This window comes from Triturus cristatus, chromosome 1_1 (genome assembly GCF_964204655.1).
Source record: "Triturus cristatus chromosome 1_1, aTriCri1.1, whole genome shotgun sequence".
Taxonomy (NCBI): Eukaryota; Metazoa; Chordata; class Amphibia; order Caudata; family Salamandridae; genus Triturus; species Triturus cristatus.
In genome coordinates this window covers 43,254,202-43,281,484 of record NC_140579.1, presented here as the reverse complement: position 1 = coordinate 43,281,484, position 27,283 = coordinate 43,254,202, and the positions used below count along the sequence as shown (strand labels likewise).

The 27,283-nt window shown below is 46.6% G+C and overlaps 1 protein-coding gene across 2 annotated transcripts in view; it reads left to right on the top strand.

Annotated features, from left to right (window-relative positions):
- Positions 1-27,283, top strand: part of LOC146869314 (solute carrier family 12 member 6-like) — an 818,593-nt gene that overhangs the window by 450,825 nt on the left and 340,485 nt on the right. For both annotated transcript variants that reach the window (XM_085648043.1, XM_085647962.1), the window contains one exon: positions 27,079-27,198. In XM_085648043.1, the coding sequence (XP_085504169.1) occupies positions 27,079-27,198 (120 nt within the window). The remainder of the gene's footprint in view (positions 1-27,078; positions 27,199-27,283) is intronic.

Sequence of the window (27,283 nt, the reverse complement as noted above, 5' to 3'; positions counted from 1 at the left end):
TGCAGGGATGGCTGCTTGACAACAATTGGGACTGGAGGCAGAACCCTCTCCCTACCCTACCCAGAGTTGATGGTCACAATGGATGTATCGTTGCTGTGTCGGGCTGTCATCTGTGAGAGCTGGAGTTCAGAGGATTCTGGTCTCTGGTGGAGACTCGACGCAACATCAACTTGCTGGAATTGTGAGCGATTTGCTTGGCCGTGAAGGCATTCTCCCAATCATCAAGGAAGAACAGGTACAGATTCTAATGGACAAAACGACTGCCATGTGATACTGCATCAAACAGGTCAGCATGGAGTAGTGGGTCCTGAGTCTCTGGAAGTGGCTGAATGCTGAGGGCATCTAACTAATCGCCCAGCACCTGGCAGGATCTTCAAACACCAGGACGGACAAACCCAGCAAATGTTGCCTAGTGGATCACAAATTTCAGTTACACACGGAGGTGGCACAAAGCATCTTCCAACAATTGGAAGAACCCTAGCTCGATCTATTAGCCACCGTAGAGAACATGTATGGTACAAACGTTTGCACTTTGGATTTGTCAAGGTTGTTCTTCCTCAGGAACACCTTTTGCCTCGACTGGGACGTGAGACTCCTGTATGTGTTTCTGCCCCTACCTCTTTTCCCCAGAGTGCTGAAAAAGATCAAGAAGGTCTGGGCCCAAGTCATCCTGGTGCCCTGGACTGGGCCAGCACAACTACTGACCATGAGCATCTATCCTTCACTTGGTTGCCCCTTAGGGAGGACTTTATGACGCAGCAGCCCCAAACCTTCATTTCCTACACTTTCATGCATGGACATTTAGAGGTGACATTTGATGGCTTTCGATCTCACTCCTGAAGTGGTTGGTGTCATTCCAGCAGCCAGGCGTCTTTCCACCAAAACGATATATGAAAGATGCTGATAGAAATTTACTCTGGTGCTCTTCCCTTGACATTCCCCCTTTTCAGGCAAAGTTGCATGGCATTCTATTGCTTTTTCTCTCCTTAGCCCAGCAAGGCCTTGCTGTGGCAACAGTTAAGTGTTACCTTCACATTAGCCAGATCAGCCATCTCTTTTCAAATAACGTTTTGGGATGCGTTTCTTGATGGGGCTGATCCACATATCCCCTCCAACACATTTGCAATGCCCGAGTGGGAGCTTAATTTGGTTCTCGACTACATGATGTGTACTATCTTTGAAACCATGCACAGCAGTTCTCCATGCCTGCTTACCATCAAAACTGTAATCTTCATTCCCATAACCTCTGCCCAGTGAGTTCAGCAGCTATACACATAGTTCTTTCCAATCAAGCTGGTCCTCCAGACAAAAAGCAGCATTCCTGACAAAGGTAGACACGCTCTTTCACATTGGGCAATGAATCACCTTGCCATCTTTCTACATTCCACCTCATCCTTCGAAGGATGAGAAGCAGCTCTACCGTCTTGATCCTAGGAGAGCCCTCATCTTTTACATCAATTGGACCAGAAATCATACTTGAATTATAAACATTTTGTGGTTCTCTCTGGAGCCAAAAAGGAGAAAAAGATTCAAAAGTGAATCATCTCCCGATCGATTGTATTATGCAAACATCTGCTATGGACTAACCAAGAAGCAGCCCTCAGTAGGCTTGCAAGCTCATTCCTCCAGAGCAAAGGCTGCTACCCTTGTACTGGTGCATGATGTGCCAGTCTTGAACATCTGTCAAGCTGCAACATGGGCATAGCACATGGATGAAGCACTGTTGTCTGAACATTTGGGTACAGCGAGACAGGCACTTCGCCCAATCTGTTTTGCAAGATTTCCTGGTTTGAGTCATTCCACAGACCCTCCATCATTGGAGGTACTGCTTTGATATTGGTTGACAATGTGAGGTTCTGTGATTAGAAGTCTCTATTAGAGGAACAAATTACTAACCTTCAGTAACGCCTTTTCTGGTTCTGACTGTCTACCTGCAGATTCCTCACAAACCCACCCACCTCCCTGTTCTTTGGAATGGACTTGTACAGTCCACTAATAAGATCCTAATCTAGAGATCTGCACACTGGCATATTCTAATTTCTATGGGATAAGTGTCAGGCAGGACGGACAGACATCCAAAGGAAACGGACATCCGCGTGTGGAGGTGGTGCAGATAGTGGCCTAACATAACATCTGGAGTGGGACGGATCCAACACGGAGTAGCACAATGCCACCTACTGATGCACGACTTAATTGCTATTGAAAATATCCCGATCCAGTCTGATGCCTGGAGGTATTCACACGATGAGATTTCTGCGGTTAGATAAAGTTGTTACCAGAAAAGGTGTTACCGAAGGTAATTAACTTGTTCATCATACATATCCACCAGATGTTACTTGCCTTCAGTTAGTCTATCTGGTGGCTACTCTACATAACAGCAGATTCCCCACTGCCATCCCAACTCCCTGTTCTGTTGAGTGATTTCTTTTTACCTTCTAAAAAGAAACTGACACCAGCACTCAGGAATGGCAGTTAAATGCAGCTCTGCTTTGTCACTTCGGGACAGAACACAACGTGGAACCGCACAGCGTCCGCTGATATAAAACCTTCTGGATCCATTCTGGCACCTGTGGGATATTCTAAATATGAGGAATCTCCAGTTAGAGTATCCAACAGAATATGCGTTACCTACGGTAAGTAACTTGTCGTTGTTGGCGACCACAGGCCAGCATTCAGGCTTTCATGCAAATGTATTTTTTATTTTTCGATGTATCACATATTTGTTCAATAGGCTGTTGCCTTTTTCTCGTGACAGGTAAGCAGGAGCATAAAAAAGGTCATTTATTCCAATGGTTTGTTTTTTTGTATTCGAGAAGTTAATATAGAGACAAGTGCTCCCTTTAACTTTTTGTTGTGCTTTTCAAAGGATCTCTTAACTACATCTCGGAACTCGCACATGGGTTCTGAAAGTGAAAGAAGGTTTCTTTTTTCATATTTACCAGAGGATATAGATGAAAGGGAAAAATAAATCCTCCATGGTTACCTCCAGCTGAGGTGAATTAAGCACTACCTGACTGGTGCCTCTGGCTCGGGAGAGTCCTGTTTAGCCCGGAATTCAGCCTTTCTGGTCAGCTTCAATGAATCTCAGTCACTTGTAATTACATTGTGCCTTTCAATGAGCCACAGTGTACTCTAGGTTGAGCCCCATCAAGGACCAAGGCAAAGCCTTCATGTTTGTGTGCCGAAAGAAGGCTCATTAAGACTTCCTATGACACCAATGATGAACCTTTATATGCTGTGTCCAGGAAACCTGGGCACTGTCAGAAATAGATTTAGATGCCCTCTCGTGTTACCATGTACCAGCTGATAAGCCCAGTCAGGCAGTGCAACAGGGGTTTCTTCTAAGCTGCATTTCATGAGAGAGTAAATGATAGTTAAGGTAATGTCTTTGAGCGTACAGCATATTAGGTGAATTGGGCTCGGGGGAGGTAACGGTGGACTTGATAAATGTCTGTTTGGTCAGGTCATATCACAAATAATATCAATATAATATCAGCATTTATAGAGCAGAACGGCTACCTCAAACAGAGGTGTCCCGGCGGTTTAGCGGGCAAGCAGGAGAGGTGAATAGCCAAGATTCTAGCTTTGGCTAAAGAGCCAAGTCTTCAAGGTCTTCCTGAACTCAAGTTCAGATCTGCGAGCAGCACTGGAAGGAGTGATCACGACAGTTAGAAATGACTTAACCACTCCCTTAAATAATTACGTTTTAGAATGTGAGCTTTTTATTACCCCACTTTGTAGAGCTAGTTTAACTAGTACCCTACCTAAAGAAGACATTTCATGGTGTATACCAAAGGCAGACCTATTCTAAAGTAAGACCAATAAACTATGTCCATACCAGTTGTCCCCACCTACATAGAGGACTACATTGCTAAAATGATAAGTGGCCCATCCCTGTTCCAAACACCTGCGCCATCTATAGCACCTACTGATGCAGCCACGGACAAAATAACGGCTCTAGAACATCCTTAAAAAAAACATATCCAGACCGAGTTACATGCTCGTATGCTAACTGAGTACTTAAAAGCAGACATAATACCCATAGGCTTACAGGTCTGCAATACCCCAGCAATCTTCTTACAGGACCCCAAATTCAAGCACGGTTTTGCTCACATTGGCACTACGTGCTCTCGCCATTGGATGGTGCTCGGCATAGACACCGCTCTCGAACACAGCAAGAAGGAGTTGGAAGAAATACAACTACTAGAGAAAGCTATTTTAGAATTGGACAGCTTGGCAGATGCCAAGACAGTCCTCTAGAAATGAGAAAAGACTATCTCTGACTTCCAAAAATTTGAACACCATAAAAAAGCAACCAAAGTAACTAAGGATATAAAAAATTATAGCAAAGAATAGACCTACCCATACCTCCTAGACGACTACTTCACAAATCCCCAGTACGCACAGAGACAACAGGCAGGCACCTGAGGCCGGTTTAAGAACAAACAACCGGTGTCTTTTTCTGACTCATCTGCAGACTCTGACTCCTCTGACGCAGGGGCTGAACCTAGCTCCTCCTCCAACAATCCCAATTTTTTAGGACGAGGCCAACCATTCCAAACAGAGACAGGGAGGGGGAAACCATGATACAACTTCCCACCAGGAGAACATCAGACACGGCGGAAGTTTTATCAATGGGGCTACCAGTATTAAACACCATGGGGATGGAGGATCCTTCTTCCTCTCCCAACATGGAACCGATCCCCATCTTCAATCTGTCTAACCATCAATTGGCTTCTGCAGAAATCTCACTACTTAGTAAAGGACTTTCTTATGTACTCCCAGAGAAACCCAACTGGTTCACCACACAAACCGAGATTTTTCAATTTTTTAGACAAATAAAATTGAAATCCTTTTTTCTTAATAAAGAGTCTCCCCCAACTATGACACGACAGGCTTCCGTCCAAAATGGACCTTCAATGCACCATCGGGCTCCCTACCCCCGTCGTCACGTTTGGAAATTTACTGCTGAAAGACCTTGAAAAATGAAAGAAACAACACCACTTTATTCCTTACAATATCAGTCTAGAGGAAAAGAAGAGTCTCCTTCAACTAAAAAACATGGATAATATCATCATTAAGCCATGCGACAAGGGAGGAGGGATTGTCATCCAAGACAAAATATCATATGACAATGAGATAAAACGCTAACTCAACAACACAACCCATTATGAACTACTGAGACACAACCCCCTTAATGAGATAAAAAACCTCACCCAGACCACCACCAAGGAAGCAGAGGAACTAGGCTTTATTAGTCACAACGAGTTTCTCAATCTGAATAATAAAAATCCCAGGACACCAGTTATATACACACTTCCAAAGGTTCACAAGGATCAAAATAATCCCCCTAGTAAACCCATTCTTTCAGGATGCAGCTCCATCCTTGAGTCATTAGGTAGATACATCGACTTCTTTATCCATGACTTAGTACTTGACACCATTTCCTATGTAAAAGACACCAAATACTTTATCAATCTGGTTGAACGCAAACAATTTGCCCCCACACATGAACTCCTTGTCACACTGGACATAGAATCCCTCTACACCAACATCCTGCAGGATAGGGGTACAGCGGTGATCGAGAACCATTTGAACAGACCAAGACCACACAAAGTAATGTCTGAGTTCATTACCTCTCTCCTATGGATAGCACTGACAAAGAACTATTTTATGTTTAATGACAAGTTTTACAAACAGTGCAAAGGGACCAGCATGTGAGCAGTTTTTGCCCCTAATTTTGCTATCCTTTTTGTAGACGACATAGAAAAATCATTTGTCCTTAACCAAGTCAATCCACATCGCAACAAGGTCAGAAGTTGGCACATTGATGATGTGTTTATGATTTGGCAAGGTACCATTTTATTTTTTTTTAAAATATTTTTTTTAAATATCTTTTCGGCTCTTAGTCCGACCCTTTTTAATATCTATGTGGCCCCACTTGTTTTTTTTGTTAAATATTTTTTATTGGTATTTAAACACTCGGAAAGCAGTACAATCAACGACCATCCCCCGCCTGGGCATGGCAATATACAATTCCCATCGCATAAATTCCCAGTTATGAGTCCACAGTACATGGGGTAAATCGGTGCCCCCCCCAGCCACCCTGCAGGAGAACCCTTAGAGGCCCGCCACCCGGCGCACCCCTGTAGGCATATCATATACTCGCAGGGCGCGGGGTCTCCACTCAGAAGGTACCCCCATGAAATTGGAGCAGCCAAACAAAATTCAAACTTCAAACAACCACCCCCTGCTACGACCCTCCCCCCGACCACCCCCCCTACACCCACCCCCCCCCTCCGGCATGACTGTGGGACAGGATACATGGTAATACATTCAGGTCGTGGACTCTACATCGCCGACCGTCCCAATCCAGGACCACCGACCACCCAGTTGACCCAATCTCAACGCTCTACCCTATGCAGATGCAGGAGAGGCCGGGACCTGCCCGACCTCTGCCTCAGAGGCCTCATCCTCAACAGGGTCAGCAACTTTCAGTAGTTCCACCAGCACACCCCAAGCTCGGGCCGACTCCATTGCCCTGTCACTATGCGCCCGGGCAGCCGACTGCGTTCGATGGACCGCCTCACAGTCTGCCCACCTAGTAAATTCCGCCCTCCACTTCTGCAATCGTGGCCCCCGTTGCAACTTCCAGTTAGCCGTTATTTCCCGCTTGGCTAGTACCAGCCCCAGGTCAATAAATTTACTAGTCAGTTTATTCCTGGAGGTGTGGGGAAACCAATGTAATAAGCTCGGGCTGATACCAAAGTCAATCTCCCTGTCCGTGATAGTGCATAGCAATGTCCACACCCCCCTCCAGTAGTCCCTAACCTGAGGGCAATCCCACAGCATGTGGCAGAGGTCGGCACCCTCCGCCCGACAGCGAGGGCAGAGCGCCGTGAGAGTATGGAAATAACTCTGAATCTTGGCTGGGGTAAGATAAGCCCGGTGCAAAATAAAGAATTGAATCTGCTGAAAGCGAGCATTCCTAGAACATTTCCAAGGGCGCTCTAGCAATTCGGCCCACTCCCTATCAGGAATTTCCCTGTCAATATCCTCCTCCCAGCGCTGCTTTAACCCGTCAAGAGGGGTCAGTCGTTCCGTCGTCATCCGCCGATATAAACACGTGACCGCCTTGAGTGTGCCCGTCGCCAATACCACATACTGGCAAGATATGGAGGTCTGTGGCTCCGATAACCCGCTCCGCCACCGACGCTGAATGGCCGACACCAGAGCCGAGTGAAGCAAGTAATCCCCGCACGGCAGCTCATAACGCTCACGTATAGAGTCGTAGGGCAGAAGCACACCATCCTCGTATAAGTCCCCTACCGTTGTCAACCCCGCGTCGCACCATCCCGACAACGCCGCCCAGTTGCCCCCATGCGGAAGCTGCTGGCACATCAAGAGCGGTATCTCGGGCGCATAGGGACGAGCGACCCTCGCTCTCTGCTGACTCCGAGACCAACACCGCCGAAAAGTCTGCACTTCAGCAGGCAAATCCCCCACGCGGAGCGGCTGCTGCAGGATTATCTTTGCCAGGATAGGGGCCGGTATCCGCCCCCCCGCACCCTCACCGATTCCCCGGAACTCTCGGGCCACAGCCTGGGTCAGCCACTGCAGTTGAGCAGCCAAATAATAAGTCTCCAGGTCGGGTGCCGCCAGACCGCCCTCCCCCCGTGGTCTCAGCAGCTTGTGCAAAGCTACTCGACGCCGGCCAGAATTCCATAAGATCCCCGTGATCATCTGCCGGAGCCGTTTAAATGTCGACGCCGGAACCCAGACTGGCAGCGGTGGCCCCACTTGTGATAGAGGCCTCACAACCGGTACTCTGGTCAGACCATTTTCTGGTCTCTTTTTCGGTTCCCGTCGCAGCTCCCATCCGGTTGAGAGAATCTATACAGACTTCGCGCTCCTTGCGCCCTTTCCATCTTCTTTCGGCCGAGATGCTATCTGAGGCTCTTAATATCTTTCCTTGTCCTCTTTTGGGTACGTTGGAAGAGAATCTTTATCTCTTTCAGAGTTGGTTGACAGCAAGACTTCAGACCCTAGTTCCCGAAAAGAAGCAGAATAGTGGCGAACGCAGAATGTCTGCCCCGTGGTTCACCCCCCAGTTAAGGGAGCAGCGCCAAGGCTGTAAAAAGGCAGAGAGAGTCTGGCGACGGGCCTATGACCTGACTGAGAAAGCAAAATTTCGAGGATTGACTAAAGCCTATCATCAGTCAATTTGGAAGGAAAAAAAATCATACTTTGAGCGTCGAATTGATGAGGCTGAAAATGGTTGTAAGGAAATCTTTAAAGTTGTTTTGGATTTTATGTCCCCTGCTGTTTGCACTCCATCTCATATCCATTCTGAAGAATGGTTAAAACAGCTTGCAACTTTTTTTACGACTAAAATTACTACTATTCAAGCCTCTCTTCTCGACCCTAGCTCACATGTGGCCGCAGGTCTCTCGTCTCCCCCTGTTTTTAGGGAGAGTCTAGGCCCTTCTCTCACATTTTTTCCTCATCTTTGTCTTGATACCTCCCTGGAGCTTCTGTCTGGTTTGAAGTCCGGTTCTCCACTTGACCCGTGCCCAGCTAAACATCTGGGGAGGGTAGCACCTGTTTTAAATGCTCTATTGAATCCTCTCCTGAATTCTTCATTGAGCACGGGAGCGGTCCCACAAGCATGGAAACACGCCTTGATCCTGCCATTGATCAAGAAGCCTGCCCTGGACCCCCTCATTCATGCCAACTATAGACCTATCTCCCTTCTCCCTGCTTTGGCAAAGGTGGCCGAGAAATTTGTCCATCGGACGATTTCTAATTTCATTGAGGAACACGACCTGTTGCACGATATGCAATCTGGATTTCGTGCAAATTTCAGCACAGAGTCGGCCCTCTTAGAGGTCACGGATGCCATCAGGGAAGTTCTCGATTCGGGAGGAAGGGCTATGCTGATAATGTTAGATCTATCGGCGGCATTCGACACGTCCCCCACGATCGCCTCCTTAAAAGACTCTGGGAGTGCGGCATTCAGGGAACGGTGTGGAGTTGGCTTAAATCTTTTCTAGCCGGCCGCCGACAAACGATCTGGGCGCCTCCTTTTTCCGCGGAAATGTCTCCGCTAGAGGTAGGGGTACCGCAGGGTTCCATTCTTAGCCCCACGCTATTTAATATCTTTATGGCTCCTCTGGCGGCAGCCGCGGAATCCTTTGGCGTCCAGGTCATATCTTACGCCGATGATACCCAGCTCCTGTTCACTTGTGACAGGGGCGGTACTTTCGATGGCGTACAGATCAAGGACTGCTTTGGGGCGGTCTTCGAGTGGTTCAGGCATAATGGGCTTAAGTGCAATCCCGACAAGTCGGAGCTGCTCTTTTTTGGTTGCACCTGTGAACCAGACTGGAAAGCCTGGTGGCCTCAAGATTTATTTCCTCCTAATAGTGTGTCACTTAAAGCAAAAAACCTAGGAGTAATTGTGGACAATTGAGCTGTCTTTTGGGCCACACATCTCGTGTCTCTCAGGTAAATGCTTAGGCATTTTACGTATGCTGAGAAAGTTCGTTCCTCTTCTGTCTGTTCAACATAGGAAGACTATTGTTCAGACCCTGATTGGATCGCGTCTGGACTACGCAAACGCCCTTTTTCTGGGCCTTCCAAAATATCTGTTGACCCGTTTGCAAGTGGTCCAGAATTCGGCAGCCCGTGCTATTTACGGGCTCCCTAGAAGAGCCGGTGCTACGGCTCTTCTGAGAGACCTACACTGGCTGCCGATCACTAAAAGAATTCTTTTTAAGTGCCTGACTTTTGCCTTTAAGGCTCTACACGGCCCTTGCCCCAAGTACATAAGGAAACGCTTGTCCCGATATGTACCGGGCAGGGCCCTGAGATCATCTCTGTTATTCAAAATGACAGTTCCGGCCATTAAGCGTGCTAGGATGGGTGGTAGATCCTTCCGCTACCTAGTCCCGAAGGAGTGGAATGAACTACCACTCTCTCTCAAGCAGGCCCCGAGTCTCCTTGCCTTTAGGAAGGAGCTTAAAACGTGGCTCTTTGCTAATTAAGTACTTTTGGACAACCTGTGTCTTCCTCTCTATTTTTCTTTGCAGTCGCTATGTGTTGTTTCTATCTGTTATTGTTCTTCAGCAAAGCGCCGGGATGCTCCTTGGAGTAGCCGTGCGCTATAGAAGAAATAAATTAACATAACATAACATAACTTGCCAAGCTAATAAGATCTTATGGGATGGAGGTGGTCTCCTACAAGGACGATACCCAGATCATGGTGTCCCTCTCACACCCTGGCAATTCCTCTGCTTTCGGCTTCAGAAACTGCATGGAGGCAGTTTCTAAATGGATGATTCTTAATTCTTTGAAGCTGAATGGTGAAAAAACGGAGGTTCTTGTCTTTGGTGGTAAGAGTGACTTATGGTCGGCTGAGTGGTAGCCCCCCTCTTTGGGATTGTGTCCGACACCCACTGACTCAGCTCGCAATTTGGGAGTCCTGATTGATTCCTCTCTCTCCATGAACCAACAGATAAATAGAACGGTCTCTACTTGTTGGGGCATTATCAAAATCTTAAGAAAAATAAAACACTATCTTGCTCCCCCTGCGCGTAAACAAATTGTGGTTGCCCTTGTGATCTCACGACTTGACTATTGTAATGCCCTTTACTCTGGTTTAGACAAGGGTTTGGTGCAACGGCTACAAATTGTTCAGAACGCGGCTGCCAAATTTGTGACTGGCGCCCCGAGGCTTTCCTCGGCTACTGTTGTTAGGAAGAGCCTGCATTGGCTCCCTATTTCTGCCAGGATCACCTTTAAGATCCTCAGCCTTACGTACGGGGCGATATCAGGCCAGGGAGCCCGAGGGGTCAAGGACCTCTTAGTACCCTATGTCCCCTCTAGAAATCTCAGTTCTTTAGGAAAGAACTTGCTATCTGTGCCTCGTTTCAGGAGAGCCAGGTGGGGAGGAAGGTCCTTTTCTCATTTAGCTCCTAAGCTTTGGAATGCTCTCCCCATGGAAATTAGAGTTCAACCTTCGGTCCCCCTGTTCAGGAAGGCATTAAAGACTTGGCTTTTTGTTAAGGCATATCCGTGAGCTGGGTTCTGTGTTTTTGATCGTATTGTTAGGCGCCTTGATGCCTTTGGGCTTAGTTTGCGCGATATAAATCGTTTTTCATTCATTCATTCATTCTTTTATTAATTTTCATTTTGTTTGTCACACTTAAACATACTGGTGTACATGGGTTACATAGAGCAAAAGACATACAGTTATGAACTTGCGTATGTGGAATCAGACTTTTCCATCATGTAAACACTGTAGTATGTACAATTATAACATTCGTACTTTCCTGTATGCATAAAATGTTGCAGTTTCCCTGCACATGTGCATATCGTCATCTCTATTAACATAACAGCGTTTCCATACCATTAGTGCATTTTCCTGCCAGCTGTTCGAAGTCTTCAAATTCACCCAAGTGCTTACCATTACTTTCCACATATATATCACATGCCGGAGCATTGCAAATAATGGTGCCTAAGCAATATACATGTATATCTTTGGAAGTGATAGATATTATTATGTTCATATGTAAACTACAACTAAAAGAAAACAAAGAGAAACAAAAAATCAAAGTAAATGCCATTAATGAAAACATTGCAAAAAGTGACATCTGATATATGTTGTAGCTAAGTCGAGTCATTGGTGGGCAGTGTGAGTCGCGCTTCATGTTTTATTTATGGCTAAATGAATGTCAGGGTGACGTATACCAGAGTTTGCTTACATGGAATGTGCCTCAGAAACTCAAATTCAAGTCTCATCTCGGCAGATACTCTGAGTCAACAACACCTACAGCATGGTATATTTACTGGGTGTCCTCTCCAGCGTTGTCTCCTGCCTGCTGCGAAGGAGGTGAGTGCAGTGCAGCTTTAGGATGTGTTAGTGTTTTGAGGATATCATCCCAGGATTGCGCTATTGAATACTTGCGCAGCCCTGCCGTTTCTTACCTTTGGAGAACGGTGCTTTCTGCCTGTGCCCATACCTCCAGGGATGTCAGCCAACTAGCCGACGCAGTAGGATCTTCGTGTTTCCATCGTTTGGTAATCAGCCGTTTCGCAGTTATGAGGCCCAGGTCGCGGAATCTAGAGCTCACCCTATTATTTTTAGTGCGAGTGTAAAGCCCCAGGATACAGACCTCCCACGTGTTGGGTATCTGAGCATTGGTGCACCTCGCGAGTGTCTCTGCAACTGTGTACCAGTATGTCTGGAGTGAGGGACAGGACCACAGCACATTTAGGAAATCCGCTCCATTGAGCCGACAGCGCGGGCAACTAGAGGTATTTATATTTAAATATTTGTTTATTTTATCAGGTGAGAGGTACGCTCCATGCAATATATACGTTTGTAGAAGTTTAAACCTGGAGTTACGCGGTATGTATGTAGCCTGGCTAATATGCATCCCCATTCTTTATCAGACCTGAGTTGGCCTCTATCCTCAGCCCAGTGCGCACGAAGATTCGCAAACGGTTTTAGAAGGTGTATGAGTAAAGCTTGTACCAACCAGTGGATCACATGCGATCCCTCCCCCATGACACGCAAACACTGTACCAGCAAATGTGTTGGCGGTTCAGTTGTCAAGTCACCCCATGTTTGCGTCAATGCCCGAATAATAGCAGTGTGTAGAAGAAATTGGCCCGCAGGTATGCCACTATCTCCTACCAAGGTTTCAAAGGAAGAAAGTGTGCCCTCAACGTACAGGTCGCCCAGCGTTTCCACGCCTGCCTCACGCCAGGACGCCAGCTCTATTTCTGTCACAGCGTCTCTGCCTCTGGGTGCACCGGTGAGTGGCAATGTCTGGGCGTACGGGACTGTATCTCTGGTGAGTTGCAAGCTCCTCCAGTAACATCTATGAGCTAGCTCAATATGTATTTGAGGTGGGCAGGGGAGCTTCGCAAGCGGATGAAACAGTCTATACAATTGGGGCTGTGTCCATGGAGGCGACACAGTTGCTGTGTCAGCTATGTTTTTGCCACTCCTCCATTTAGTAACCCATTGTAACTGGGCTGCTAGGTAATAGAGTTTCATGTTCGGAACTGCCAATCCACCTCGTTCCGGTGGCGCATGTAATTTCTGTAATGCTATTCTGGGCCTACCTTTATTCCAAATCAAGCCTCGGATCAGGCCATCCAGTTCTCGAAATAGTCTAACTGGAACATATACTGGAAGATTTGCTAAATAGTACAGCAATCTCGGTAATATTATCATTTTGACTAACGTGATGCGACTCATTACGTTTAATGGGAGGGTCTTCCAGAACTGTATCTGTGCCTTAACAGAAGAAATGGCTCGCACCAGGTTACCATCTAATGTATCCATTGGGGACCTGTATATGTAAATGCCTAGGTATCTGAATGTGGTAGGGTACCAGGCGAGGGCAGTCCCATTGATAATTATGTCAACTTCTGCCACATTATTATTAACAGAATAGACACCCGATTTAGACCAGTTCACCCTGAGCCCCGACATCGTTTCATAGGTTCGAAATAATTCAGATATGGCTGGGGGAATATTATGCAGATCTTTCACGTATAAAAGCAAATCATCCGCATATAGGGAAACCGCGTGTAACCCATCTCCCAGGGGGATACCCCAGTCTGTGCCCCTTTTTTCCGGAGTAGGACTGCTAATGGTTCCATGGCGAGAGAGAAGAGCAATGGGGATAGCGGGCATCCTTGCCTGGTTCCTGGTCTCACACGTATTGTATCGGAGATTAGCTTACCCGTGCGGACCCGCACCGCATGGGACTGATATAGTAGCTGTACCATTTGCAAATACCCGTCTCCCAACTCATATTTGCTCAATACTGCTGCAAGGTAGGGCCATTCCAAAGAATCATCAGCTGCGCGGGCCAGATTTAACTGCTGTCTGCGACAAGGCTCGTATTGCGCTGATAAGTCGGGCGCAGCTTCTGATCTGCCTGGTCCTGTTGCATCAGGTGGGATATTACAGGATATGCCTGGGCTGCTTGCAAGACCCGCAGCTTGGCAAAATAGCTGTTGATTCCAGTGTCGGTGTACTCAACGGAGGCTCCTGTGTATCTGGTGTCTGAGGGGCCTTGAAACCTCTCACTGTATAGTAGCGCTCTGATGCCTGTCGGGAGGGAGCAGCAGGGGAGCTGTGTCTGAAAGGTTGGACTACCAGCAGTGTGCTCTGCTCTTATACTGGACTCAAGGATCATCTAACTAATCCGCCCTGGTAGTCTGGTGGCCATTGGCGCTGAAGTGCACGCTCACAATGGGGAAGCCTGACGCAAAGCAACCGCGTCTCAACTTCGAGAATAAAAAATCCATGCGTTCTCAACAGCCAGAGCTGGATGTGGGTGCTGAAGCTGGTTCCGCGAGAGTTGACACTGGTGCCAACGGCGCTTATGCTTGAGGCCCGGCACGGCCTGACAGCGCTGACGGACAAAATGGACTCCATGAACTCTCGTATAGACAACATAGTACACAAGCTTGATCAACATGGCGAGCGCATTACGGAAACAGAGCGCAGAATTTCTGATAACGAGGACGTTACGACGCAGCTCCAAAGCAATGTTACCCAAATGGATAAACTCCTAAAAATCATAGCAGCTAAAAATGAGGAGTTGGAAGCAAGGAGTCACAGGAATAACATCCGCGTGCTGGGAATACCCGAAAGCACCAACACGGGGAAGATGGAGACTTATATAGAGAGACTCCTGCTGGAGACCGTTGGGTCGGAAGCACTATCTCCACAATTCATCGTGGAACGGGCGCACAGAGCGCTGGGCCCCCGACCTCCTCCAGGTGATGCTTCACGTCCCATTAGCACAGGGACCGGGATACTGTCCTGCAGGTCGCCCGTGAGAAGAAAACACTACATTATGAAGGCACATCATTCACAATCTACCCGGACTTCACAGCTGCAGTTCAGGAGGACAGGCGACGCTTTCTCCCTGTGAAACAAAAGCTGCGCCAAGCCAAAATCGAATATGCGCTGTTATATCCTACACGATTACGAATTACTTATCAAGGAAAGCAGATGTTGTTTACTAAGCCTCAACAAGCTGAGGAATTCCTGAAACGCCTCAAGAAGCCTAAGGAAACGGTGGCTGCCCCAGACTGCCTTGAGGAGATAGACTAAACACATTTTGACAGTTTGATTTGCGCACCTGATGTCTCTGCTGTAGCAATGCTGCTCCACGGCAGGGTGCGAGAGGTCAGGCTGTGTGTCTTGGATCGCTCCGACATACGGGATATATGGTATGACAATATGTGTTGTCGCCCTATGATACCTGCTCAAGGGCTAGTAAGTGCCGAACACCCTACTGACTCTGACAGAGGCAGGTACCCCCATCTCGTTGCCTCAGGGTTGGAGGGGCCGGGCTGGGCCACCTAGAAAGGTCCCCCATAAGGGAAAACCCCTGGTAAAATACAAAATAATGCACAGTTTGTTTAAATGGGTTCAATTTACAATAATAATGTTTGTGATGAGTGGGAGGGAGTGTGGGAGGGTAGAATTCTCTGGCATGATTGGGATGTCATTGTGGGAGGGGGTTGGGAAGGGAGTTGGTTGGTTTTGGCCATGTCTAATGTATGCATCAATAGTCATTGCAGACACAGCAACACATACATGTATCTTATTTGATCGTCATATGATGAGGGAATGATGCCTCAACACGGCACATACATAACTGGTGATAGTCTACATGATACGTGCCTAAAGGTTCTCTCCTGGAACATTCGGGGGCTGGGAGACCTGCGAAAGCGCAGGCAAATCATCTCTTACCTTGACCGCCACCATATTCAGGTGGCTATGCTGCAGGAAACCCACATGGACCCTCAGAAAGCTCCTGTCTTTGTCAGCAAATGAGGAGACCACAGATGTTCTGCTTCGTATCCTACTTATGCAAGAGGGGCTGCTATCCTAATAAAAAAAAATATGCCTTTCACGCTCAGTGGCGCACACACGGACCCACAGGGGAGATATGTATTGGTATGGGGGCGCTTGGGTACAGCCACAATTACTATGGTATGCTGCTACGGCCCCAATATCGACGCACCTGAAAGTGCTATGGGGGAAGATTATGGAGATAGGCCCCACGCAGCTGATTTGGGGCGGTGATTTTAATGTAGCTATTAACCCGACCTTGGATAGATCAAATACGGCTCCACATCACTATACCAAGGCACAGGCTGTACTACGGGAGATCCTTCAGGAGGGCAACCTGGGGGATGCGTGGCGTCTTCGACACCCGAACACTAGAGAGGGCACACATAGTAACACTCACGCAGGTTCATGGGCGCGATTAGATTATTACCTATTGTCGAGGGAACTAGCTCCCACCATAGCAGCAATTACCCACTTGGCTAAAAGGTTCTCCGATCATTCACCTGTTAAGCTAGAGATCACCATGCCCGGATACAATACACCCAGACGGCATTGGAGACTACAACCCACTGCCCTGTTAGATGCAAGCTTTCACATGGAGGAGATACGTGACTTTTTCCGTAGAAACAGACACTTGGTGGATTCCATAGAAATATTGTGGGAGGCCTTCAAGGTCACCATTGGTGGTTTCTGTATCTCAAAAAGTTTTGGTGTTCTTAGAGATTTGCGGAATACGTTGCATAAATTGGAAGTTGAGCTTAAAGCTTTAGAACGCGAAATGGGGAGGGGGCGCCCAAACACAGCTGATTTTTAAAGAGAAGCTGGCCGACTATGCAGATACTGCAGCTCGGGAATCCAATTTTAGGGGGAAATATTGGAAGGCGAGGAGATATGGAGAGGGGGAACGTCCTGGGAGGGCTTTAGCGGACATGATTAAGAGACCTAGAGGCTCGCACAACGTTCTGGAAATACTTGGCTCTGACGGGGAGGTATACATGGATACTGCTGACATATTAGCATGCTTTACAACACACTACTCCACTCTGTACACTTCGCAACGCCAGGGCAGAATAGAACTTGACAGCTTTTTGGGTGATGTGGCACTGGGGTGGCTTGAGGACCACCACAGGGACTTCCTCAGTGCCCCCTTTGAACTCGACGAAAGTCGAGAGGCAATTATGCATCAAAAATCTAGTAAGGCCCCGGGGTTCGATGGTCTACCAGCCACATTTTATAAGACTTACATTGACATCATGGCCCCAGTGCTGAAGGACGTATAAGCCGAATCCATGGAAGATGGCAAACTTCCCCCATCCATGAGGGTGGCTTTGATAACGTCCCTACTTAAAACCGGTAAGGCCCCTACTTCATATGATTCCTATTGGCCCCTATCCCTAGTGAACTGCGACACTAAAATCCTGGCAAAGGTCATCGCCAATAGACTAATTCTATTAATCGATAAATTGGTATTGCCTGATCAATCTGGCTTTATACCTGGGCGAGCCAACTCACATAATCTTCGTACATTATTTTCTATCCTCCAGAATGTAGCGCCGGAAGTACCCATGGCTGCGGTCTTTATAGATGCCACGAAGGCATTTGATTCCATGGAATGGGATTATCTCAATGCCATACTGTGCCGGATGGGCTTCCCAGCGATCTTTGTTTCCTGGATACGCCTGTTATACACTCGCCCCACTGCCCGAATTCTCATAAATGGGCACATGTCTGCTGAAATTCCCATAGCCCGAGGCACTAGACAGGGGTGCCACTGTCTCCCCTGCTCTTCACCCTTGCGATAGAGCCCTTAGCCTGTAAAGGCAGCACCATCGGGAACGTGCGTTGCGATGTAACCTGCGACAAATCCTAATCACGCTTTATGCAGACGATATGACGTTATATGTCAGGGATCCGCAAAACAATCTTAACCCAATATTGCGGGAATTTATTATGTTTGGACACCTTTCTGGAGTCCATATTAATTGGGCGAAGTCGTTGATTTTTCCCCTCATGTCTGCAGTGACAAAATTTGCACTTGATTTCCCCTTAGATTGGTGCGATACAGATCTGCGCTACTTAGGGATTCAAATTGGAAATACCCACGACGAGATTCTACGCCTTAATTATGGCACAGCCATGGAACGCCTTTCCTGCAACGTCACACGCTGGATAGCTTTGCCTTTATCAATGGCTGGCCGTGCCTCCCTGATAAAAATGGTGATTCTTCCACAGTTCTTATATCTCTTTCTGAATATTCTGTATCATCCAGGGCGAAATTTTTTCGCTTCCCTCAGAACGGAATTTGCTGAGATTTTTTTGGGGAGGGAAACAGCCCCGCCTGCAATGGACAGTACTCATGAGGCCGTATGTGCAAGGTGGGTTTGATTTACCAGATTTTGAACTATATTTTGAATGTGCGCAGGCACATTATGCTTATTTCTGGATGAACCCCCCACGCTGTATGCCTCAAATTGCGGCAGAGAACTGGCTGGCGGACCCGATTCCGTTGTGTGGGATGATTCATGAGCCCGCTCCTGCCAGAAACGTGCCACCCACCACTCTCACGAGTACAGTCACCGCATGGCATAGAATTGGTCGTCGTCTTAACGCCGCAATCATATATTCGCCAATACTGCCTCTCTCCTATCATCCCCAGATGTCATTATTACAAGAAACTGGGGGTTTCATAAATTGTGTGCCCGACTGACCATTTTTACATGGGGAGATATCTTTATACAAGGGAAGTTTTGCTCAGCTGAACAATTCTCCCGGCAGACGACTCCCACTCCGTTAGATACATTCTTATATTTACGGTTACAACAGGGTATGTGGACCGTTATCCCGGAGTTTCCCAAGGAACCGGAGCCCCTAGCGCCGTTACATCGTATGCTGACTGCTGATGGCCCCGGGCACATGGTCTCTACTTTATATCATACTATACGCACCCACCAGCCGGAGCCTAGGCATGCGGCACTGCGTCACTGGTCCACTGATCTGGGTCTTGAATTAACACTTGAACAGTGGAGGTACTGTTGTATGCAAGTTGCACGCATCTCCTCCAGCTGCAGATTGCGTATTATTCACTTTTGATACATTCAACGTATATATTGCACACCCGCAAAGCTATACAGACTCAAGCTGAGAGACACTGATAACTGTGACCGCTGTGGTAGCCAAGGGGCCGGTTTTTTACATCTGGTGTGAGAATGCCCCCGGGTCTCGGAAGGTCTTTGAGGCACTCACACAAATGACGTCGGATGTCATTGATTGTAGTCCACTTTTGGCACTGCTGGGATATACTCAGCGGCTTCCACAGGCCTATCGCCGTTATGTCACACTTGCGTTACTGTTAGCAAAAAGAAGGGTGGCGTGCAGGTGGGGTAGGGGACGTGCCCCCAAATTTAAACAGTGGCTCGATGATTTGATATATAGTCAAGACCATGGTGCCATATATGCGGAATCGTTACCCTGCAGATCCAGACCCAAGGATATATGGGGACCCCTCAAACAGTACCTCCTGCAACACACCCCTGAAGACACCACATGAGGTGCAATGTTGATCCTGATGTGATGATTGCAGGGAAATAAGCTCATGGTCCTCTAAGTGGATCATGAGAGGGGAGGTAGGGGGACGATGCTGTGCTTTGTTTCCCCCATGCTGTGGGCATTCGCTGAAGTTTGTATGTGGGGGCATGTGTGGGGAGCCGGGGATGGTGGTCGCGCAATGAGTTTCCCCTTCTGGAACGTTTTAATGTCTATCTCTTTGTGGCCCACTGGTGTCTCAGGCCTGCCACCGCAGTGTCTGTGGGCAGTTGCTAATTGCCATGCTGTCCTGGCCAGTGTACACACTTGCCAGGCCTGACCCTTACCTTTTCTTACACATTGGACACCCCTATGGTAGGCCCAAGGTACCCTCCTGGGCAGGGTGCAGTGAAAGGTAGGACATGCACTAGTGTGGGTGACATGTCCTGATAGTGAAATACTGCCAATTTCGAGGACATATGCGCAGTATGGAATGATGGACTATGGAACTGTTTGAAAGCCGTCGAGTCAACTAATATGAGCATGGGGTACATGTAATGTGTTAAATGTCTTAATGATGTATACTGCTTCGTTCTGTATTACTTGCGGATGTGCTGCAGTGATTGTCTGCTGTTTTTTTGTTATTCACTATCAAAAACTAATAAACAAAGGTTTAAAAAAAGTATCTTCTCCATGCGCTCGAGTTTTTTGGTGGTTTGGGCGGTTCCATCCTCCAGGCCGGAGATTCTGCCCTCAACTGTTATGTGCCCTTCCTGCTGGTCAAGTCTAATGCCCATGGTGTCAAATCTCATCTAGGGCATCAAAGTGGCTTTCCAGGGCCTTGAAGCCTGCCCGGTGTTCCAATAACATGGTATCAGATCCAGTCACTGCTTCTGCTTGTGGTACGCCTCCCTCCGCCATGTTGACACACTGTGTCCGCTCCGCTGGCCTGTTGTTGGAAGGGTAGTTGGCCAAGCGTGGGCGGTTAACTGTGTGCTCCAATTAGTGCGAAGACACTGCAGTATTGGATGTGCAGAATGCCAATATTCTGTCTCCGATTATGCCCCCTGGGTCATAGTGGTTCGGCCTGGCCTTGTGCCATCTTTTGAAGGCGCCCCAATGTTAATGGGCGCTTATGTCGCAGTTCATGCCCCTGTTCACAGCATCAGACTATGTGGCTGGGGAGGGGTGGTGGTCAGTGGCATTTGAAGGTTCATGCGATATTGTATGAGGTGCGGCAGCACTGATACAACCCCACAGCTCCCGGCCCGGGACCGGTCCTCAGGCTCGCCCGTGGCCCCTGTTGCCACGGGGCCTCCGGGTATAAGTCTGTGGGGTACACTGATCCAATAGAAACTGTACCGAGCGCCCCTTAATGCCCCCACCGCTTACCTCGTCTTTGTACAGCCACTTCCGACACAGCTCACCGTCCCCGCGTTGGGCATCTACAGCCTGTCTGGATTGATCATCAGCTCCGAGTAAATCGAGCCCCTGGCTTCTAACATGGCAGTAGGCCTCTCCTCTCTTGGGCCTACCGCATCAATGCTGATGCGGACTAAGGGCTCCTCCTGGGTCGTGCTAGTTACTGGCCGCCCCTCACCGCTTCCCACATTTCTTCGCCCGCCTCTTAGTCATGGGGAACGCCGCATGGGTAGTCGGATGCCGAGGTTCTACGGTGGAGCTCCAAGCCTACGCGGCCATTACGGTCGGCAGCTTGGCCACACCCCGACTTCATCCTTATTACACGGTGCAGGAACACATTGAATAGCATTAGTTAATATTGACATGGTTTTTATACCATCAACATTAATAACATAGCCCAAGTAAGTAATCTTATCCTAAGCAAAAGCACATTTTGAGAACGCCACACACATTTTTAGATCCCCACAGTTAAACCCTTTAGCTCTAAAGTGTTCGTCACTTCTCTTAACCTCCTATCATGTTCAATTTTCATCATCCCAAAAATAAGGACATCATCCTGAAAGATTTTGACCCTATCAGTTTTACCAAACCATTGAATCATTAGTCTTTGGAAAACTGGACTTCCTGAGTCCCGTTTGAATTGTGCTTATATATTGTTGGCCAAAAGGCATAAAGTTGTTAAATAATTTATAAATCGACACATTTCATATTTTGTAGACTTATTTTTCTTTTTTCCAAAACTCTTGGTAGAACTTTGTGCATAATTGTATACCACAAGCATAAAAACCTTGGGCCATGTATTTTCTCCTATGGCTAGCTTTTTGAAGTAACTGTTAAATAAGTTTGACTTAAAGGTTTCTTCATTTTTTTTATATGTTATGAATGGCTATTTTGGGACACTCCATATTTTATCTTGAGTCAGTAGGTTCCAATGTTTGTTAATCAATATTCTTATTTCCCCATGATCTCTATGATAGCGAATGCGTGATATTTTGAATTCCTGAGATTAAATGAAGCTTCAAACAGCAATTTTTCCCTTGTCGTAGATTTTACTTTGAAGTGCCTTGACATTATTGTAGTTTATAACCTTGTTTTGTAACTCTGTCATTTTAAATTTAAATTTTGTTCTGAACCATACCATTTCTTCTCATCCTTAGAATTCTTCATAGGGGAAGTTGTCAGTTATGTTTCTAGGGTGGCTTGAAGTTGCATGAAGAATAGAATTAGAGACTGAGTGTTTTTCCAGCCATGCCATCTTTGAAATAGGGTGCCATTACCCTGCTCGGAAGATGGCAGAGAGGTGAGATAAAGTAAAGGTACACGCAAGAGCAAATTGAAGGAAAAGGAAGAAGGAAAGGTTGAAGAACAGGAAAAAATTATTGACAATAGGCATTGTTAGATCTGGGGATCTCTAGTTGGCAGAGGTAAGTACCTTTGTCCAAATAGGGATCCTTATTTCTAGTCAGGGTAAGGGAGTACACACTGATCACCAGCAGGCACCGGCTGTGCGCAGAAACACGCACTCAGCTTCTCAATAAGTGTTGTTTTGGGAACCTTGATATCCCTGCGTTCCCAACAGGAGGACAGCACTTGGAGAAACAGCACACAGCAAAGTCTTATCTTCCAGCAGGTGGGGGGAGCACAGCACACAGCAGAGCCCCCCTTCCTCTCCTTTAGTGGAATCAGCAAACTGCAGGTCGGCCCCAGAGCACACAGCAAGGGCAGGCTTCCTTGTCAGTTTCCTCAGCTGTTCTTCTTCTGGCAGAGGTTCCTCTTGATTGTAGAAGTCTAATTTTACTGGGGTTTCAGCACAGCTACTTATACCCCAAAAGTCTTTGTTCTTACATATGTGAGGGGTCCAGGATCCAGTCCAAACCAGTTCTAGGTGCCCTCTGCATGGGCATGTCTTCTTTCTTTGTGAGGGGAGGCCAGGGCCATCAGACACACCGCAGGAGGTGGAGACAGCATTGTGGAAGGCAGGCACAGCCCTATTCAGGCCCAGGTGCAACTCCTCCCACCACTCTAAGTGCAGATAGGTCTATTCAGCCTAGTGCTGACTCGCCCAGCCCCCTGCAGCCACCCCCAGCCCCTGTCACTCACAAACCAGACAGTCAATACTCAAACAGGCAGAGGCACACAGAAAGGTTGAACAGGAAAATAGACTCTTTCTAAAAGTGCTATTTTCCAACACAGAATTTAAAAACCATCTTTCCTAAAAGATGCATTATCAAATTCTGAGTTCAGGGATACCATACTTCATATGTCTATCTTGCCGCTATGGGATATGCAGGTAAATATGATACCCAGCATTCCCCATTGTAACCTATGGGCAAGATAGCCTCTCAATAGTGAAAAACGAAATAGGCAGAATTTCACTATCAGGATGTCACCCCCACTAGTACATGTCCTACCTTTCACTGCACCCTGCCCAGGGGGGTACCTTGGGCCTACCATAGGGGTGTCCAATGTGTAAGAAAAGGTAAGGGTCAGGCCTGGCAAGTGGGTGCACTGGCCAGGACAACATGGCAGTTAGCAACTGCCCACAGGCACTGCGATGGCAGGCCTGAGACACCATTTTAGGGCTACTCCTGTGGGTGGCACAATCAGTGCTGCAGCCCACTAGTAGCATCTCAATTACCAGCCCTGGCACACCCAGTGCACTTTACTAGGGACCTACTGGTAAAACAAATATGCCAATCATAATAACAATTTAACCAGGGAGCACTTGCACTTTGGCACTGATCAGCAGTGGCAAAGTGCCCAAAGCATCTAAACCAGCAAAAACGAAATCCAGCACAGTGTCAAAAATACAGGAGGCAGAGGCAAAAAGTCAATGGAAACCACGCCAAAGATGCCAGGTCTAACAGGCATGAACGAGGGAAAGCGGCGAATAAAAGCGGACTTATTTAAACACACGCTGGGAAAACCCTGTCCACATGCATTGTTACGACACACAAATGTTAAGACTGTTAGCCACTTTTGCTTTTCCTTCAAGTTTAGAAGCACTAAAATAACCCTACCAGTATTGACGAAAAAGAGAAACTAAAAGTAGGAAAACTTAGATATTATGTAATTAACATTAAATGTACATGCAATTTGTTCAGTTAACTTCTATCACTTAGTCAAAACGCATTGAAGACAATGGAAAAACTCTATTTAGTGGCTGTGTAAAATCTGAATTGATTTATGGTGGTTGTAGAATTGGCATGCACCTTTGCTTATACTGTTCTGCAATATAGTTGAATTAAGGAGGTTTTAAAATATTAAATCATGACTTGCCATTTAATTTAATGAAATGTACCTTTATCATGAATTCTTTAATAATATCACTAACTCTCACGGACTACAAACCGGTTTATTGGATACCCCTCCAACCCTCCCCCCCCCCTCCAAACACACTCCTAAGGAGACTAATGAAATAATTCACGTCTCTCATCCATATACATTGTCTGTTTTCTTTTGTCCTACTTTTTAAAACCACATTAAGAAACCACCAGAGCAGGCTTAAAATACATGACCAGATATATTCCATAAGAAAATAGAAGTGAAAGCAATGACGAGGATGAATATATGCCTTAAAGCTCCAAGAATACAATGTGGACCATAATCCAGATAGCCACACCACTTCAGTATCCCAGAAAGATGTGCATTGTCCTTCACCCTCTGTTCACCTATTCTTCTGCCTGACAGGATCTCTAAAGACAGGACCCTGCTTATTTCAAGAATTTTCTTTGTTTTACTCCTTTGGGAGCAGAATTTTGCTTGTGCCTGGTGAACCTATTTAGAGAATGATATTCCTTTGGTGTTTATAATGTATTTAAACCTTTTTCTCTGTCGTTGTTCAGTGTCCTTTTCTATTTGGCAGTTTTCAGATGTATCATTAACAGTTAAATACAGTACCAAAAGGACAAGCATGTTAGGTTGGTAGCCTGTTAGCTCTTTTCGGAGGCATTTGTCTCGGAGCCCTTCAGGGGTCTTCCAAGACGGCCATGGTCTTCAGACATCAGGTTCAATTCAGTTTCAACCCATCTGGAAGCCATTGAAGAGATGCTTTCTATTACTAGACAGTAACATTATCTATAAAGGCCACTGCAGAACCTCCGGTCAAGATCTTGCGTAACAAGCAGGATGGTGAGGCGAAGGGCGATGGATATAAGGAGGTCATGATGCCCCAGCTTACAGCCTGGGAATGTTGTGTGTGAAATACATGATGACTAAGAGGGAGATCCTGGCCTGTACCAAGGACATAGAAAGGTCGATCCAGAGAGTTGACAACACCCCTCCTTCCAGGAGAAGGGTGGCCAGCACTGAATTTAAGACAGACCAAATATTTGGAAAGTTATGATTCTTATTACAACGTAAGACTTTGGTACGAAGTGCCACTGATGTTAAAGATACAGGCAGACCTCAGCTATGACTTACAAGCTATAGCCCCAAAAACCTCATCTGGCACAGCAACGTGGTCCACCAGTGCAGCAGATGGTCTTTGTACTGACGCAGTACGCACCACTACTGCCCGTCACACCCCCTCAACAATTCAAGACTGGCACGATGTAGGGCGATGAACTTGAAGATGAGTCAAAGAAGAAGATGAAGAAACACTCAAGGGCGCTACAGGAAGCTAATAGGTGGACTACATAGCCCCGATGGCAGCTGTGAAAACACTCCCGCATCTGATTATACAACAAAGATTCTGCAGTGTTGCGTCCTCCTACCAGAGGGCCCCTAAGAGATACGACTTGCCCGTCACAGCCAATGAGCCAAGCTGCTTTCTTTACAGCTCAGTGAATCATTTGGGAAACTGGTGAAGGTGATAACTATTGTGGTTCTTATATAAGGAAAAAAAGATTACATTTACTCCCTTTACCCTTCCTGGTATTGTTTCTACAACTTGAGAAATTATAAAAGGCTCAATACAACACCCATGCACACACCTCTTCTGCTATAATCAAAGCAACCATAAACATAGTGAATATTAGCTGGGGTTGGTTGAGGAGCACCACCTCTATCAAAAAGTGCAGAATAGGTTGTTTGATTGTTGGGATGGCATTTTTTGAATGACATCTTCCAGAAGGCAGCGACGTATCGGAGCTGATATGACAGTAAGATTCACAACATACGAAATACTATTCATCACATTTAGAAAGTTACGTCTGCTGCTCAGATCTTTGAGGAAAATCAGTGACATCCATGTTTTTACCATCTAGGTGGTTTTCTTGCCGTAGCTTCACTCCAGAGTCATTATTTGAGCAGCTCCCAAGATCATTACAAAGGTCCTTCAAAATGTCACAGAATTAACTGGATGTTTGGATGTCATTCTCTCTAATTCCTTTTTTCTGCAGCGAGTAGTTCAGCTGCATTCAATAGACAAGAACAAAAGACCCACAAGGGCACATACCAGATATGTATTTACTTTGGCTCACCCAGCAAGGACAGTCCCATCTTCTGGCATTGATCGCAGAAGCATGGGATAACAGGGCATCGCAAAGTGGATTGCAGTGGCCATCACTTTCAGTCACTCTAAGACCACTCAGTTACGGGTAGCATTGAAGTTAATAAAAGGCATGCCTACAACACCGCTCCTTTATGCAGAGCTTACTCTTTTGGACATTGGCATATCGGGCACATGAAAGAGCAGAGAAGCCTTTGTGAGACATTACTGTTTGGAAGCAGAATTTGGTAAGAATCAGCAATTCAGAATGTTTATTTTGCTACTTATTTCAGTATGGTGACCCACTTTCTCACCTGTGCTGAATATTATGGTTAAATTGGTAAAGACTTGACTTAATAACAGACTCACATGTCCACTGCTCTAATTAATTTCATATTTTCCAATGCTAATTCACCACTAATCCTTTTTGGGTTCTGGAATAGTGTGCTACTTGCCGAAAAGCGCTTCGACGCTTCGTCAGGGGTAGTAAGAGATGGATAAATGCAATTACAATTTGCTGTTACCGTATTGTTTGCTATTTGAATTCATGTATGTCCATGTATACAATATACAATGCTAGAGAAGAAATAGGTTACCACGAACTACGGCTCTCAAGCATTGGCATCTTTTGTTGAAATACTTGCAACACTGGAGAACTGTGGTGGTTGTAAGTAACTTGTTTCTTCCCTGAGTGGAAAGGGTTCTGTTGCTTTTTATTACCTGTTTCTAGATAATAGAAGATGTTTGCAAATGTGTATGTAAAATCTAGGGTTTCTTCTTCTTCTCATGCCCTCGCCTCTCACTTTTCCAGGACACTTTCCTTCTTAGGCATGAGTGTATGCCTGGCTCTGATGTTCATCTCCTCTTGGTACTATGCCATTGTTGCCATGGTGATCGCCGGCATGATCTACAAGTACATTGAATATCAGGGGTGAGTGAAACGATTCCTATGTGCATGCTCCAGGGGGTGAGCATCACTTCCCTCTGTGTCATATCTAGTTATGCTTTGGCAGGTG